The sequence below is a fragment of the Oncorhynchus mykiss genome, chromosome 10, assembly GCF_013265735.2.
Source record: "Oncorhynchus mykiss isolate Arlee chromosome 10, USDA_OmykA_1.1, whole genome shotgun sequence".
NCBI classification, from domain to species: domain Eukaryota; kingdom Metazoa; phylum Chordata; class Actinopteri; order Salmoniformes; family Salmonidae; genus Oncorhynchus; species Oncorhynchus mykiss.
This window is the reverse complement of record NC_048574.1, coordinates 37,387,363-37,404,009: the sequence shown is the minus strand read 5'-3', so window position 1 is coordinate 37,404,009 and position 16,647 is coordinate 37,387,363. Positions and strand designations below refer to the sequence as shown.

Genomic DNA, 16,647 nt, shown 5'->3' with positions numbered 1-16,647 from the left:
GGGTTGTATTTACAATGGTGTTTTTTCTTTACTGGTTGCCCTTGTGGCAACAGGTCAATAATCTTGCTGCTGTGATGGCACACTGTGGTATTTCACCCAGTAGATATGGGAGTTTATCAAAATTGGGTTTGTTTTCGAATTCTTTGTGGATCTGTGTAATCTGAGGGAAATATCTGTCTCTAATATGGTCATACATTGGGCAGGAGGTTAGGAAGTGCAGCTCAGTTTCCACCTCATTTTGTGGGCAGTGTGCACATAGCCTGTCTTTTCTCTTGAGAGCCATGTCTGCCTACGGCGGCCTTCTACTGCGGCCTTTCTCAATAGAAAGGCTATGCTCACTGAGTCTGTACATGTTCAAAGCTTTCCTTAAGTTTGGGTCAGGTATTCTGCCACTGTGTACTCTCTTTAGGGACAAATAGCATTCTAGTTTGCTCTGTTTTTTTGTTAATTCTTTCCAATGTGTCAAGTAATTATCTTTTTGTTTTCTCATGATTTGCTTGGGTCTAATTGTGCTGCTGTCCTGGGGCTCTGTGGGGTGTGTTTGTGTTTGTGAACAGAGCCCCAGGACCAGCTTGTTTAGGGGACTCTTCTCCAGGTTCTTCTCTCTGTTGGTGATGGCTTTGTTATGGAAGGTTTGGGAATCGCTTCCTTTTAGGTGGTTGTAGAGTTTAACAGCTCTTTTCTGGATTTTGATAATTAGTGGGTATCGGACTAATTCTGCTCTGCATGCATTATTTGGTGTTGTACATGGAGGATATTTTTTCAGAATTCTGCATGCAGAGTTTCAATTTGGTGTTTGTCACATACTGAAGGCCTATAGGTTCGCCAAAGCGCAAACATGTCTATAATAGATAAAGGCTGTTAAGATATTAACCTTTCGAGAAAGGAGTGTATATATTAGGCCGGGCGATGCGGTTTTATGCGCTGGTTGAATAGAAGCGGATAAATGTTTAACTTGGCTGGTCGCGGCAAGAAATTGCGTGTCCGATACCGAGTCAAGACCGAGTACAACTGTATCCAAGACCGAGAAACTCAATATGTGGTCTCGAGTACTACAACACTGGTTAAGCGCACGAATGCTTGCACAATTGCAACATTATAACGTATGTCATGCGCCAGTCAGTGGATACTGTTACAAAACATGAATACTTCATTCACGTTCACTAGGAATTTGGCGCGTAAATTAACTACGTTCAAAATCTTTATTTTTGGGACACCTTATGCCATCCTTTGATTGGCCAAGCATAACATCAGTCACCATTTAACCGCACCTATCCCCACCCCCATCCAACCACTGGGTTTAATGTGCTATATATATGTTTACTACAGTATTAGTAATAAGAGAACATCACTCTCTACAAACTGTGAACTCAATCACAAAATATAGGTCTTTAGTTTAATTGAAGAAGAGAACCTACATTCCAACATGCCCAAGAGAAAGGTATGTAGAGCTTAGATGCGGATATACTTTTTGCCCGAATAAATCAGTGATATTATGAAGCCTTCGAATTTGTTCACTCTTGTAAAAAAAACTATTTGAAATAATTATTCGATTTTTTTGGTTTGCAAATATCGCCGTATTTTCCCGAATTTAGAATGTATTTTGCGATTTATTTAAGAGGCGTAAACAATCTTGTCTGAAACCAGACTGGATCTCCATGCTATTGAAACCACAAGCAGCCATGCTTTGCAGTTCCCATCCCATCCATCTCGAACACAGCGAAACAAAACGGATGCCTTTTGACAGTTAGAGCGTGTAAATCTGCACCGAGGGGGGTATAGTTTTTACTTAATAAAAAAAAAAAATCCTCGATAATTTCATTTTAAGACCGTCGCAAATGTTAATTATTTGAATGATTTCTTTGTTCATCGCGTTAAATGGGTGCTATTCCCCCTTATCACCAGATGGCGGAACACAATTGATTCTGCCCCTCCCCCTTATACATTTGGCGAAAACCGATGAAGACTAATGCCCCACTTAAAAAAGTAATGGTGCAACTGCTTCTGCTACTCAACGCATATAATTTGAAGCGCTTGTCTAGAATTAGTAGAGGCTGTCTGTTTGGGCAAAGTGGAAGCTATCGCCTATGTTTGCAAGGGGCTAAGTAAGTTTGTCAACTTGCAGTTACTCATTTTAGACAATAGATAAGTAAATATTCAGCGATATTATGTTGGGAAACAAAAGCATGCATATCTATTATCTTAAATAATGTATTTTTCATACATTTTGCAGGGAGCTGATGGCGATGTCAATGAGGAGGTAAGTTATACACACACTGAATATCACCCTTGTTGAATAGGCTACAGGTTGTAATCTTCACCATGATTAAAATCCTCAATGGTGATCACTGGTGATTTTATCAAATTATTTGAGAAAATACTCCCAATAGTTAAAAGATAATGCATTCTTGAAATAGGGAAATATTCAATTGTCTGCATTATGAAAATACATCAAGCATCCTCATTCAATTTCTTTAGAAATGTTGTCACACACCTTTGAGTAGTATTATTTTTCGTTACATTAGCCTTCAAGGAGATCTGCACGGTTGTCATCGGTGAGTAAATTATTTTTTACATTTATTTTTACTTTTTTACAGCTTCCTTTTGGAATTGTGATTATTTGATAAAGGGCATAAGCACCACTTTTTAAAATTCTATGATGTGTTTTATGTCCTGTTTCGTGGTATGCAATTAATTGCTTTGAGAACCAATATAGTCTTCTGTATTTTTCAGAAACCAGTACCTTCAAAACCATCACCAAATCCAAAAAAGCCAGCTAAGGTAATATTTACCTGCTTTCAATATCTACTCATTTACATGATTAAGTATAATTATGCCTATCATGTGTTTAATATGTCATTGTGCTCTTTCTGGCACATTCCCATATTAAATGTTTAGACAATTTCTTGATTCCGAGGTGCCAGGCAGAGACAATTTGACATATATGCATGTATATTGACCCCACAGAAAGAAAAATAAGTAAATAACAAGAAGAAGGCGAAGGCAGCAGCGGTCGAGGAGCCTAAAGAGGAGACCCAGACTGAAAATGGCGAGATCAAGACAGATGAAGTATGTCATGCCATATCAGTGATACACGGTCTCATTTCTTTTACCAAGGTTGATTAGTTAGTTGTTGTATCTTACTATTTCTGTAGGCAAATCCATCTAAAAGCATTAATCATTCAGGATTCTCAGTGTATCACAGTGAATGGCTCTTTTGTCACCTTACAGGTAGAGACTCCAGAAGAGAAGACTGAGTAGCACTACTCCCGTCCATCCAATCCCCTCCCTTGTATGGCCCCCAAGTCTCATATGTTATCCCTAAAACATCCATTACCTTAACAGAGGAATATTTTTATCAACAATTTTGTAATTATTGGTACAGGGTTTTAGCTCAAAACACAGCTAAATATGGAGGACTGTTCTGTTGTGCAGTGGTCATAAAGTGTTTTTAAGAAAACATAATTACGGTTTTGTTTATTTCATAGTTTTGGTACCTTGTTGGGACTTTAAAAAATAATGCTGGATGGCAGACTAATTGCAGGTGGTATAGTGTCACATTGTAGGTTCACCAACTCATAACATTTCACTTTTGTAGGTGGTTGTATTTTTACCCTTTATGTACAGTGTTTTTTCTTTGGGAGGTGTTTACTTATTTTCAACTTGATTGTCTGTAAGCAATCTTGGAAACATTTAAACATTCCAGGCTTAAAGGACAATTTCACAATTTTTCAACTTCATATTCATAATCTCGAGGACCACTGCAACAACATGTGAAAATTGCAAATTTGTTTTGTTAAAAAATAGGAATATTTTCAATGACACCATCAGTGTGCATGGTGTGATTTTAACAAATTAGTTACCATCATTAGCTACTAATTGGACACTTCCTCAGTTTTTTTATCACAAAACATAGAAACCCCACATTTTCACATATGTTGATGTTGTGCTGGAGATTAAGCAGAACATTTTTTAAATTTCACTAATGTGGGCATACCTGCTTTTTAAATAAACTTGCTCTTAATTATTTTAACACAAATGATTTAAACAGAGGAAGAGGCTTGTTGGAAGTTGATTATACTTTTTGAAACAAATGTTGGGATTTTAACACGGAAAATTAATCTATTGAAATATGCAGCTGTGTTCCCACTGAAGTTCTGGATATTTAATTGGAATTTAATAAAATAGTAATTTCTCATGAGGTTGCGCAAGGTCTCATGACTTTACTTGTCATTATTACTGTATCATTACCATATCTAAACTCAATAGTAGACCATCTAGCCAACCAGTTGTTCTGATTGTTATTGTGGTATGTATATTATTGTAATACTGATATAGTTAACATTCTTATAACAGATTGTGGTCAAAGGTAGCATTTTACAACCTACTGGATTTGGCGACATGTCGCAGTCACTATTTGCTGACCAAAATAAAAAATGAGACTGAAAGGACCCTAGGTATCGTGCCAGCACAAATAACCACAAAGACATTATCTGTCTTGCAAAAGCATGACACTTTTCAGTTCTATACATTATGATTGTTTGACATGCAAATTTGTAATCATGCTCCAACTAGTAGTTTATGGTAAGTTTTGTGCTTGTCTGAAAAAAAACCTGTACTGCTGCTTGGAAGTTACAACTATTTTAATATTTTGAGGTATATGCTAAACCAGTTCAGCTTGTGTCATGTAGTGAAGGCAAGAAAATAGAACTTACTCATCACAAGAAAAGTATAATAGCCTTACTTGTTTGTTTATTTTAAATTATACTGAACAAAAATACAGTGCATTAGGAAAGTATTCAGACCCCTTGACTTTTTCTATATCCTTCTTTTAAATTCCCTCTATATACATGCAATCTTCCATAATGACAAAGCGAAAAGAGGTTTAGAAATGTCAGCAAATGTATATAAGTATTCAGACCCTTTGCTATGAGTCAAAACAGCTCAGGTGCATCCTGTTTCCATTGATCATCCTTGATATGTTTTTACAACTTGGAGTCCACTTGTGGTAAATTCAAGTGATTGGACGTCAATCAAATGTATTCATAAAGCCCTTTTTACATCAGCTGATGTCACAAAGTGCTATACAGAAACCCAGCCTAAAACCCCAAACAGCAAGCAATGCAGATGTAGAAGCATGGTGGCTAGGAAAAACTCCCTAGAAAGGCAGAAGCTGAGAGAGGAACCAGAGGTGGCCAGTCCTCTTCTGGCTGTGCCAGTATATGTAACAGTATATGGCCAAGATGTTCATAGATGGCCAGCAGGGTCAAATAATAATCACAGTGGTTGTAGAGGTTGCAACAGGTCAGTACCTCAGGAGTAAATGTCAGTTGGCTTTTCAAAGCTAAGCATTCATAGTTAGAGACAGCGGGTGCGGTACAGAGAGTCGAAAACAGCAGGTACGGGACATGATTTGGAAAGGCACACACCTGTCTATATAAAAGGTCCCACAGTTGACAGCGCATGTCAGAGCAAAAACCAAGCCATGAGGTCGAAGGAATTGTCCGTAGAGCTCTGAGACAGGATTGTGTCGAGGCACAGATCTGGGGAAGGGTACCAAAAAATGTCTCAAGCATTGAAGGTTCCCAAGAACACAGTGGCCTCCATCATTCGTCAATGGAAGAAGTGTGGAACCGCCAAGACTCTTCATAGAGCTGGCCTCCTGGCCAAACTGAGAAATTGGGGGAGAAGGGCCTTGGTCAGGGAGGTGACCAAGAACCTGATGGTCACTGACAGCTCTCCAGAGTGGCTCTGTGGACATGTGAGAACTTTCTCGAAGGACAACTATTTCTGCAGCACTCCAATCAGGCCTTTATGGTAGAGTGGCTAGACGGAAGCCACTCCTCAGTTAAAGGCACATGACAGCCCCTTGGACTTTGCCAAAATGCACCTAAAGGACTCTCCACACTATAAGAAACAAGATTTTCTGGTCTGATGAAACCAAAATTGAATTATTTTACCTGAATGCCAAGCGTCACATCTGGGGGAAACCTGACACCATCCCTATGGTGAAGCATGGTGGTGGCAGCACCATGCTGTTTTTCAGCGGCAGGGACTGTAAGACCAGATCGAGGGAAAGATAAACAGACCAAAGTACAGAAAAATCATTGATGAAAACCTGCTCCAGAGTGCTCAGGACCTCAGACTGGGGCAAAGGTTCACCTTCCAACAGTACAACTACCCTTAGCACACAGCCAAGACAACTCAGGAGTGGCTTCGGGACAAGTCTCTGAATGTCCTTGAGTGGTCCAGGCAGAGCCGAGAGATGAACCTGATCAAAAATAGCTCCCCATCCAACATGAAGCTTGCGAGGATCCGCAAAGAATGGGAAAAACTCCTCAAAATACAAGTGTGTCAAGCTTGTAGCGTCATACCCAAGAAGACTTGAGGCTGTAATCGCTGCCAAAGGTGCTTCAACAAAGTACTGAGTAAAGGGTCTGAATACTTAGGTACATTTATTTCAGTTCTTTATTTTTAATACATTTGCAAACATTTCTAAGATCCTGTTTTTGCTTTTCATTATGAGGTATTGTGTGTAGATTGAGGGGGAAAAACTATGTAATCAATTTTAGAATAAGGCTATAACTTAACAAAAGGTGGAAAAAGTCAACGGGTCTGAATACTTTCCGAATGCACTGTATAAACGCAACATGTAAAGTGTTGATTTCATGAGCTGAAGTAAAAGATCCCAGTTCCATATGCACAAAAAGCGTATTTCTCTCAAATGATGTGCACAAATTTGTTTATATCACTGTTAGTGAGCATTTCTCCTTTGCCAAGATAATCCATCCACCTGACAAATGTGGCATATCAAGAGGCTGATTAAACAGCATGATCATTACACAGGTGCACCTTGTGCTGGGGACAATAAAAGGCCACTAAAATGTGCAATTTTTCACAACACAATGCCACAGATGATTCAAGTTGAGGGAGCGCACAATTGGCATACTGATTGCAGGAATGTCCACCAGAGCTGTTGCCAGATAATTGAATGTTCATGTCTCTACCATAAGTCCCTCCAATGTCGTTTTAGAGAATTTGGCAGTATGTCCAACCGGCCTCACAACCGCAGACCACATGTAACAACTCCAGTCCAGGAATTCTACATTCGGCTTCTTCATCTGCAGGATCATCTGAGACCTCCCACCCGGACAGCTGATGAAACTGTGGGTAACCGTCTCAGAGAAGATTAGCTGTGTGCTTCCCCATGGTGACGGTGGGGTTATGGTATGGGCAGGCATAAGCTACGGACAACGAACACAATTGCATTTTATCAATGGCAATTAGAATGCACAGACGTACCGTGACGAGATCCTGAGGCCCATTGTCGCCCCATTCATCCACTACCATCACCTCATGTTTGTTTTACTCCATGTGTAACTCTGTGTCGTTGTATGTGTCGTACTGCTTTGCTTTATCTTGGCCAGGTCGCAATTGTAAATGAGAACTTGTTCTCAACTTGCCTACCTGGTTAAATAAAGGTGAAATAAATAAAATAAAATAAAATAAATGTTTCAGCATGATAATGCACAGACCCATGTCGCAAGGATCTGTACACGATTCCTGGAAGCTGAAAATGTCCCAGTTCTTTCATGGCCTAAATACTCACCATGACATGTCACCCATTGAGCATGTTTGGGATGCTCTGGATCGACGTGTAAGACAGCGTGTTCCAGTACCAACTATATGTCCAGCAACTTCGCACTGCCATTGAAGAGTGGGACAACATTCAACAGGCCACAATCCACAGCCTGATCAACTCTATGCGAAGGAGATGTGTCACCCTGCATGAGACAAATGGTGGTCACACCAGGTACTGACTGGTTTTCTAATCCACGCCCTACTAGTTGTTTTTTAAGGTATCTGTGACCAACAGATATATATCTGTATTCCCAGTCATGTGAAATACATAGATTAGGGCCTAATTCATTTGTTTCAATTGACTGATTTCCTTAAATGAACTGTATGTAACTCAGTAAAATCTTAGACATTTCTGCTTACCACAAGCAATGCGTGTTAATGTTCAGAATGAGCGGCGGGGCTCTTAACGAAACTCCCCCATACAGAAGAGGCCTTCATCCAATGACTTTTAATCTTATATGTCATGTAATGGAACTGAAGAGTAATCATGATCAAGGGCTCAGTACTGTATGACCTGCCCTCCAAAACCAGGTGGTATGGACACCAAGTGGCGCGTGCTGGAATTGCAGATTTGCTCTCATTGGTCGCGGGAGGGCGCTAACAAAGCACAAGGCGGTGAGATACAGCTAGCTAGCTAGCTTGAGAAAGGAAAAGGCCGAACGCTGCTGTGGAAATAATTATTGTGGCTATTCTACAAATACACATTAATGATTCAAATGTCGGTGTTCTTATCAAGTGATGGCAGAAGAACAGTGTTCAGAAATCGAAGCTGGTGGGTGCTGAGTGTTTATTTCTCTATTAAAATATGAACGCAAACACTTTAGGGCTTATATTAGTTAGCCTAGCTAACTAGTTAGCTAATGTTAGCTGGCTAGTTAGCTACCTGGATAGCGTAGCTATTGAATGGCTAATTAATGCGCCTCTGCATTTTCAGAATTGTATTACCTCATTGCTAGATTTCTCCAGTCGGGACCGTGTAAAAAATCGGCACAGGTACGAATGACAAGTTATATCAAGAACTTTGATAGCTACAATTGCTAACTAGCTAAATAGAACTGAATGTGTGATAAATACTAGCAACTGTCTCTCCATAGATACTGGTTGAGGAACTAGAAGAGTATGAGGTAAGCTGCGCTGCTCTCGTCTGTATTAGCTTGTTCTCACGTTTCGTTTCCGCGATATTGACTGCTTTCTATTTTTATTGGCATGGTACACTTTTATTGATAGAGGCATTAACAGTATATCAAATACATTATTGTATTTGTGGTTTGATGCAATTATTTAACCGCGTGTCTCCCTTCTAGTTGATCCCGAAACGATGGAGTTGGGACGGCAAACAATACAAACGAAACTTCCAAGACTGGGTGAGTGTTATTATAATAAGTTCTTAATCTAATCAGTCCAGTAACCGTTTTCAATAATATAGGTACGTTATATCAATATTTCCCGGCTTTTAAATCTTTGGATTTAATTGATGGATGATAGTGTGTTATTTTCACACCAACTGTGCATTGTAGTAATAGCCGGCATTTGATTACTTAATTTCTGACCAAATATATCAATTTTATTGCCGTTTTGTGTTTGCAAAGAGGAGGGGTTAAACGAGGGCAAACAGAACGAGGCTGTACAAAGGCTTGGAGAACGTCAATCTTAGCATACAGCCAATGAAATCGCAGTTACTATTTGAGCCAGCCGGGGAGAAGAGAAGGATGGTGATTCTGATTGGCCTTGGCTGTCGAGATCGCTCACTTTGTCTGACTGTGTGTACTAACTAAATTCATACAGGCAACAACTACCTGTTTACAACTGTATGACTTGTTATAGAGGGCATATTAATGTCATGTTTCACCCCAGGATTTTTTCGCATTCTTTGGGGAGAACCCTGAATCCAAAATGTGAAAACAACTGCACTTTTGAAGTCAAGATCAAATCAAATTGTATTTGTCACATGCACCGAATACAACCGGTGTAGTAGCCCTTACAGTGAAATGCTTACTACAAGCCCTTAACCAACAATGCAGTTAAGAAAACATTTACTAAATAAACTAAAGTAAAACACTTTTTTTTTTTTTTTTAAGTAACATGATACAATAACAGAGACAATATACAGATGGTATCAGTAATGAGTCAATGTGTGGGGGTACAGGTTAGGCAAGGTAATTTGTACATGTAGGTAGGGGTAAAGTGACTATGCATAGATAATTAACAGTGAGTAGCAGCAGTGTAAAAACCAAGGGGGGGTTGTCAATGTAAACAGTCCAGGTGGCCATTTGATGAATTGTTCAGCAGATCGATCTCTCTTCAACATCAGATGTACAACTTTTCTGTTTACACTATCCTTACGTTAGCTAACTTGGCCTTTGATGTGGTGTGACCAAAGCCACATTCCTGGGGTGCATTCAATATGACAAAACGGGGTTCAGTGTTTAATTCAACGGAAACGGTACTGAACGACCAGTTGAGCGGTGCAATTATGGTTGCACAAGTTTTGCGATTTCAATGGTCACATCCATATTGAGCAGGCCACACCCACCAAACAGAAGCAAATGTACCTCAAGAAGGCTGTTGAAGAACGATGCGCACCGTCTTGGGGAAACATGGTGTTCAGTATAAACTGTCACGCAATGTAGCAAATGTTGAATTGAACTATACTCAACAAAGATATAAATGCAATGATTTCACAGAGTTACAGTTCATATAAGGAAAGCAGTCAATTGAAATAAATGAATTTGGCCCTAATCTATAGAGTTCACATGACTGGGCAGGAGTTCAGCCATGGGTGGGCCTGGAAGGGTATAGGCCCACTCACTAGGGATTATTATTACAGACAGAAATACTCCTCAGTTTCATCAGCTGTCCGGGTGACTGGTCTCAGACGATCCCGCAGGTGAAGAAGCCGGATGTGGAGGTCCTGGGCTGGTGTGGTTACATGTGGTTCTGAGGCGAGTTGGACGTACTGCCAAATTCTCTAAAACAATGTTGGAGGTGGCTTCTGGTAGAGAAACTATCATTAAATGATCTGGCAACACCTCTGGTGGACATCCGTTCAGTCAGCATGCCAATTGCACATCTGTGGTGTTGTGGCAAACCTGCCTTTTAATGTCCCCAGCACAAGGTGCACTTGTGTAATGATCATGCTGTTTTAATCAGCTTCTTGATATGCCACACCTGTCAGGTGGCTGGATTATCTTGGAAAATGAGAAATGCTCACTAACAGGGATGTAAACAAATTTGTGCACAACATTTTAGAGAAATAAGCTTTTTGTGGTATGAAACATTTCTGGGATCTTTTATTTCAGATCATGAAACATGGGACCAACATTTTACATGTTGTGTGTGCACCTATTCGCGTACTGTAAATACCACAGTATATAGACAAACAAAATAAGGATAGAAATTCTAACTATAAAGTTCATTCTTGCAGGGACATGGTGAGGAAGAGCCATTGTCTTTACACTATACAACTCATGGGGTGGGTATATGGTGTAGATGCCCTGAGGTAGTATGGGAGACATTTCTCGAGATTTGAATGTAACTCTGTCTCTTTACACTACGAAAGTATCTTTCCTGGAACTAGTATGTGTCATCAAAGTTGTGAAGTGTAAAGCAGGACTGGGGTCCATTCGAAGGCAGGAAGTGATTTTCATTTAAAAATCCAAAATTGAAAACCTTTTGAAATAAATGGCTTTTACTCCTCCATTTATTGAAGTATTTTAAAATAGATGGTGCTTTTTCGCATTTTGAATTATTTAAGTTTACTTCCTAAAAATTGACTGCTTTCCATTCGAATTGACCCCAGCCACGGTGTAAAGAGGCCTTCATTTGGAGTTGCATATTTTGTGCTCACACTGCACTTTCTGACCTACCGTGTGAATGTTTTACTGACAGAACATAACATCTAACTTATGATGATGAGTCTTCACTGTATAGGTTGTAAATGTAAGATATCTAAGTGGCTAGGGATATGGTCCTATTCCGGTATATTGATGTTGCTTTGATGACGTTTCACTACTGATTCCACTCACACAGGTCTATCTGATGACTGTTTTCCCTCATGTGTCCACAGGTGATCTTGAACCAGCACATCCCTGCAGACTACCTGCTGAGAGTATGCCAGCAGATAGGTCCTCTCATAGACAAGGAGGCCCCACCTAGTGTCCCTGGGGTCCAAACCCTCCTGGGTTTGGGAAGGCAGTCTTTGCTTCGCACAGCTAAAAGTGAGCCCTTGTCTCTTCACTGTTTCTCTCTCTCATCATCAAAGACTAACTAATGTCATAATCCCTACATAGGTATTTGGTTACACAGATGCAGAATAAATGTCCCAGGTCATACAGTCTGTAATGCTTTAGAATCATGCCTGCCTTTTTGTCTGTTAGGTTGTAGCCACACAGAATGGAGCGGAACTGCTGTTGCTGCGCTCCACCGGGGTCGACCCCCAGAACCCCCAGTCAGCTTTGGGAAGCCCCCCAGCATCGGTAAGCTGTGCTTTCAAAAGGAAAATTGCGAAATTCTGGCAATTAAGCCTGAATCAGATGAACTCGTAGACACCATTTTTATGGCTTTGCGTGCAGTATGAAGGAAGTTGGAGGTAGTTTCGCAAGCCAATGCTAACTAGCGTTAGCACAATGACTAGAAGTCTACAGGTACACCAGCAAAAGTACCCTCTAACTTCCTTTATACTTCACACCAAGACAAAATTAGTGTCCACGAGTTCATCTGACTCTGAGTAAGTAGATTAATTGAATCTCACAGTATCCCATTAATAAACATATATCCCTGAAACATGTAAACTATTGGTAACACTACAGAACAATACATATTTAAGTGTTTGTAAATCATTTAACCTCTGCTCAACTGACCTCTACTCTCTCGCCGTCTAGTGTCCATCATGGGTGCTCGCCAGGCTACTGGCACTGCCCGCTTCGGCCATGCTCTGCCATCCTACACCTATCAGCATGTGAAGATGCACAGGCGCATCCTGGGCCACCTGTCCTCTGTGTACTGTGTGGCTTTCGACCGCAGTGGCAGACGGATATTTACAGTAAGAGTCTGACAAAAGAGGAGAGAAGGAATACCAAAGACAGTTGTTGTCAGTTTCCTCTGAAGTGTGTCATTCTCTATGTTGCCGGTGTCTCATTGTGACCCCTCTCCTTCCAGGGTTCTGATGACTGTCTGGTAAAGATATGGTCCACAGATGATGGCCGGCTGCTGTCCACCCTGCGTGGCCATGCGGCCGAGATCTCCGACATGGCGGTGAACTATGACAACACGCTAATCGCCTCAGCCAGCTGTGACAAGGTCATCAGAGTGTGGTGCCTGCGCACCTGCGCCCCCATCACTGTGCTGCAGGGCCATGCAGCCTCCATCACCTCCATACAGGTCAGGACAGCCCTCAGGACTAAGCAATAAGAACCTAGTTACTCCCTTCAATATTCAGGAATTTACCTTCTGCCATGTAAAATATCTTGCATGAAACCTGTTGGTTTTTGACAATGTCATTTTGTGACCCTTTCTGCTTGAGAAATGTGTGTGACGCCCCCTGTCTTCCTCAGTTTTGTCCGGCGGTTAAAGGACCAATGCGGTACCTGGCCTCCACCGGAGCAGACGGCATGGTGTGTTTCTGGCAATGGCACTCGCTCAGCATGAAGTTCGTGTAAGTGTTGGACAGCAGAGTTTGTCTGAGGCAAAACGATGGGATGAGAATGCAATGTTTTTTTTTTTTTTCAACCGATCAGTTGTATTGTGGTTTAGGTGAACCTAACCTGTATTGCGTTCTGATTCCTCCTCAGTGACCGGCCAGTCAAGTTCATTGAGCGGTCAAGGCCTGGGGTCCAGATCTCCACCTCCTCCTTCAGCTGTGGTAGGTGGCCACTAATAAACAACATGCTTTGCATTACATTTATTCCACTTCACCTTTTCACTGAATTATGGAGTTAATTATTGAATTCAAATGACTATTTGATCAAGGCAAGTTTTCACAAAGCCACAGAACTAGATCTGTTTGTTAGTTTAGTGTACTTACGTGTTGTTTCCTTGCTCTTTGAATCAGGTGGGATGTTCCTGGCCACAGGCAGCACGGATCATGTAATCAGGGTGTATTACCTTGGCTCTGAAACACCCATGAAGCTCTCTGAGTTGGACTCTCACATGGTAAGACACAGAGCAGAGAAGAACAGAGATGGAGAGCGACAGACATAAGAGCGAGAGAGGATCAATGGAGCTAGATCATAGAGCACTTGCACTGTTCATAGTTTGTTTCTCACTACTCCTTTTGTTAACTCCTACCTCTTCTTCAAGGACAAAGTTGTGGTGGTCCAGTTTTGTAACAACAGTTACAGGTTAGTGTGTGCAATTGTCTCTTTACTTAGATAAAAACGATTTTGATTTGTTGCTGTGTGGCTTCTAACTGCTGTGTCTGGTCCCAGCCTGAGGTTTGTGAGTGGTAGTCGTGACGGCACAGTCAGGATATGGCATTACCAGCAGCAGGAGTGGAAGAGCATTACTCTGGACATAGCCACTAGACTGCCAGGGTAAGACAATGCTGTCCAGCTGCAATAGTGTCCAGAATTGACATCTGTGCAGCAGCATTTAATTCTGTGCAGCAGCAAATAGGTTTATGTTTCTGTCTCATTAGTAAGTGGTTAGCATGTATTTAACGTATGCGATTGTCACAGGACTGCTGTTGTGAATGGCGAGGACAAGACCAAGCTGGTGCCAACAATGGTGGCCTGGGACCGTGGTGACCGCACGGTTGTCACAGCGGTCTCTAACTACCTGCTCAAAGTGTGGAGCTCCACCACGGGCCAGCTTCTGCATGTGCTATCTGTGAGTAGATGTCTATCTCCTGTTTTTACTATTTTCTATAATAATAGTGAAAATAACACAGAATCATGTAGTAAGTAAAAAAGTGTTCAACAGATTCTTCAAAACAGCCACCCTTTGCCTTGATGACAGCTTTGCACACTCTCTGCATTCTCTCAACCAGCTTCACCTGGAATGCTTTTCCAACAGAGTTCCCACATATGCTGAGCAATTGTTGGCCGCTTTTCCTTCACTCTGTGGTCCGACTCATCCCAAACATCTCAATTTGGTTGAGGTTGGGGGATTGTGGAGGCCAGGTCATCTGATGCAGATCACTCTCCATCTCGGTAAAATAGCCCTTACACAGCCTGGAGGTGTGTTGGGTCATTGTCTTGTTGAAAAACAAATTATAGTCCCACTAAGCCCAAACCAGCTGGGATGGCGTATTGCTGCAGAATGCTGTGGTAGCCATGCTGGTTAAGTGTGCCTTGAATTCTAAGTAAATCACAGATGGTGTCATCAGCAAAGCACCCCCACACCATAACACCTCCTCCTCCATGCTTTATGGTGGGAAATACACATGCAGAGATCATCCGTTCACACACACCGAATCTCACAAAGACACAGCGGTTGGAACCAAAAATCTCCAATTTGGACTCCAGATTTCCACCGGTCTAATGTCCATTGCTGGTGTTTCTTGGCCCAAACAAGGCTCTTCTTATTATTGGTGTCCTTTTGTAGTGGTTTGCAGCAATTCGACCATGAAGGCCTGATTTATACGGAACTCTTGTTAACGAATATGCACAAAAACACAAGAACGAGAGCTCAACATTACATTTAAACTACTCAATCAGTATGATGAGTGAAGTCTCTGATGGACATTGACTAGAGCAGTGAAGTCAGGCATAGTTTCTGACGTCGCTATGCACAGGATTGCTGAGGTTAGAGTCTGTAAGAGATGATCTCTGCCTTGGCTTATATTTCATCACTGAAAATGTCTGTTCACATACCAAGGTTGACACAAACAGTGAGATGCATAGAACCTCGTCAGTGACATTGTTTTGAATAGTTATCCAATCACATCAGACTGAAGATCTATAAGCTCAAGTTGAAGGTCAGTGGGAGCGTTATCCACATTGAAGGTGAAAGGAGAGGAAACCAACAGCATGTCATTTTCCAACACTTTGAAAACTCACCGCTCAAAGCACGCAGCAGCGATGTACAGTGCCTTGCGAAAGTATTCGGCCCCCTTGAACTTTGCGACCTTTTGCCACATTTCAGGCTTCAAACATAAAGATATAAAACTGTTTTTTTGTGAAGAATCAACAACAAGTGGGACACAATCATGAAGTGGAATGACATTTATTGGATATTTCAAACTTTTAACAAATCAAAAACTGAAAAATTGGGCGTGCAAAATTATTCAGCCCCTTTACTTTCAGTGCAGCAAACTCTCTCCAGAAGTTCAGTGAGGATCTCTGAATGATCCAATGTTGACCTAAATGACTAATGATGATAAATACAATCCACCTGTGTGTAATCAAGTCTCCATATAAATGCACCTGCACTGTGATAGTCTCAGAGGTCCTTTAAAAGCGCAGAGAGCATCATGAAGAACAAGGAACACACCAGGCAGGTCCGAGATACTGTTGTGAAGAAGTTTAAAGCCGGATTTGGATACAAAAAGATTTCCCAAGCTTTAAACATCCCAAGGAGCACTGTGCAAGCGATAATATTGAAATGGAAGGAGTATCAGACCACTGCAAATCTACCAAGACCTGGCCGTCCCTCTAAACTTTCAGCTCATACAAGGAGAAGACTGATCAGAGATGCAGCCAAGAGGCCCATGATCACTCTGGATGAACTGCAGAGATCTACAGCTGAGGTGGGAGACTCTGTCCATAGGACAACAATCAGTCGTATATTGCACAAATCTGGCCTTTATGGAAGAGTGGCAAGAAGAAAGCCATTTCTTAAAGATATCCATAAAAAGTGTTGTTTAAAGTTTGTCACAAGCCACCTGGGAGACACACCAAACATGTGGAAGAAGGTGCTCTGGTCAGATGAAACCAAAATTGAACTTTTTGGCAACAATGCAATGGCGTAAAAGCAACACAGCTCATCACCTTGAACACACCAACCCCACTGTCAAACATGGTGGTGGCAGCATCATGGTTTGGGCCTGCTTTTCTTCAGCAGGGACAG

The 16,647-nt window shown here is 41.4% G+C and overlaps 1 protein-coding gene and 1 non-coding gene across 3 annotated transcripts in view; both read left to right on the top strand.

The window, feature by feature from the left end:
• The first annotated feature begins 1,259 nt into the window (after nt 1-1,259).
• Nucleotides 1,260-4,215, top strand: LOC110533817. The gene is made up of 6 exons (XR_005053658.1): nt 1,260-1,441; nt 2,234-2,260; nt 2,526-2,555; nt 2,734-2,781; nt 2,968-3,069; nt 3,232-4,215. It is a non-coding gene; the product is annotated as an uncharacterized LOC110533817 (transcript).
• A 3,973-nt stretch (nt 4,216-8,188) lies between these two features.
• The window catches only part of LOC110533816 (bromodomain and WD repeat-containing protein 3), a 33,633-nt gene continuing 25,174 nt past the window's right edge, over nt 8,189-16,647 (top strand). Inside the window, exons 1-14 of one of the 2 annotated variants that reach the window (XM_021618344.2) lie at nt 8,189-8,413; nt 8,576-8,634; nt 8,736-8,765; nt 8,946-9,005; nt 11,708-11,858; nt 12,018-12,116; nt 12,522-12,682; nt 12,799-13,020; nt 13,194-13,294; nt 13,431-13,501; nt 13,691-13,791; nt 13,939-13,979; nt 14,067-14,171; nt 14,316-14,466. In XM_021618344.2, coding sequence (XP_021474019.2) covers nt 8,380-8,413; nt 8,576-8,634; nt 8,736-8,765; nt 8,946-9,005; nt 11,708-11,858; nt 12,018-12,116; nt 12,522-12,682; nt 12,799-13,020; nt 13,194-13,294; nt 13,431-13,501; nt 13,691-13,791; nt 13,939-13,979; nt 14,067-14,171; nt 14,316-14,466 — 1,386 coding nt within the window. In that variant the 5' untranslated portion in view covers nt 8,189-8,379. The remainder of the gene's footprint in view (nt 8,414-8,575; nt 8,635-8,735; nt 8,766-8,945; nt 9,006-11,707; nt 11,859-12,017; nt 12,117-12,521; nt 12,683-12,798; nt 13,021-13,193; nt 13,295-13,430; nt 13,502-13,690; nt 13,792-13,938; nt 13,980-14,066; nt 14,172-14,315; nt 14,467-16,647) is intronic. The other variant, XM_021618345.2, reaches the window with a different exon arrangement.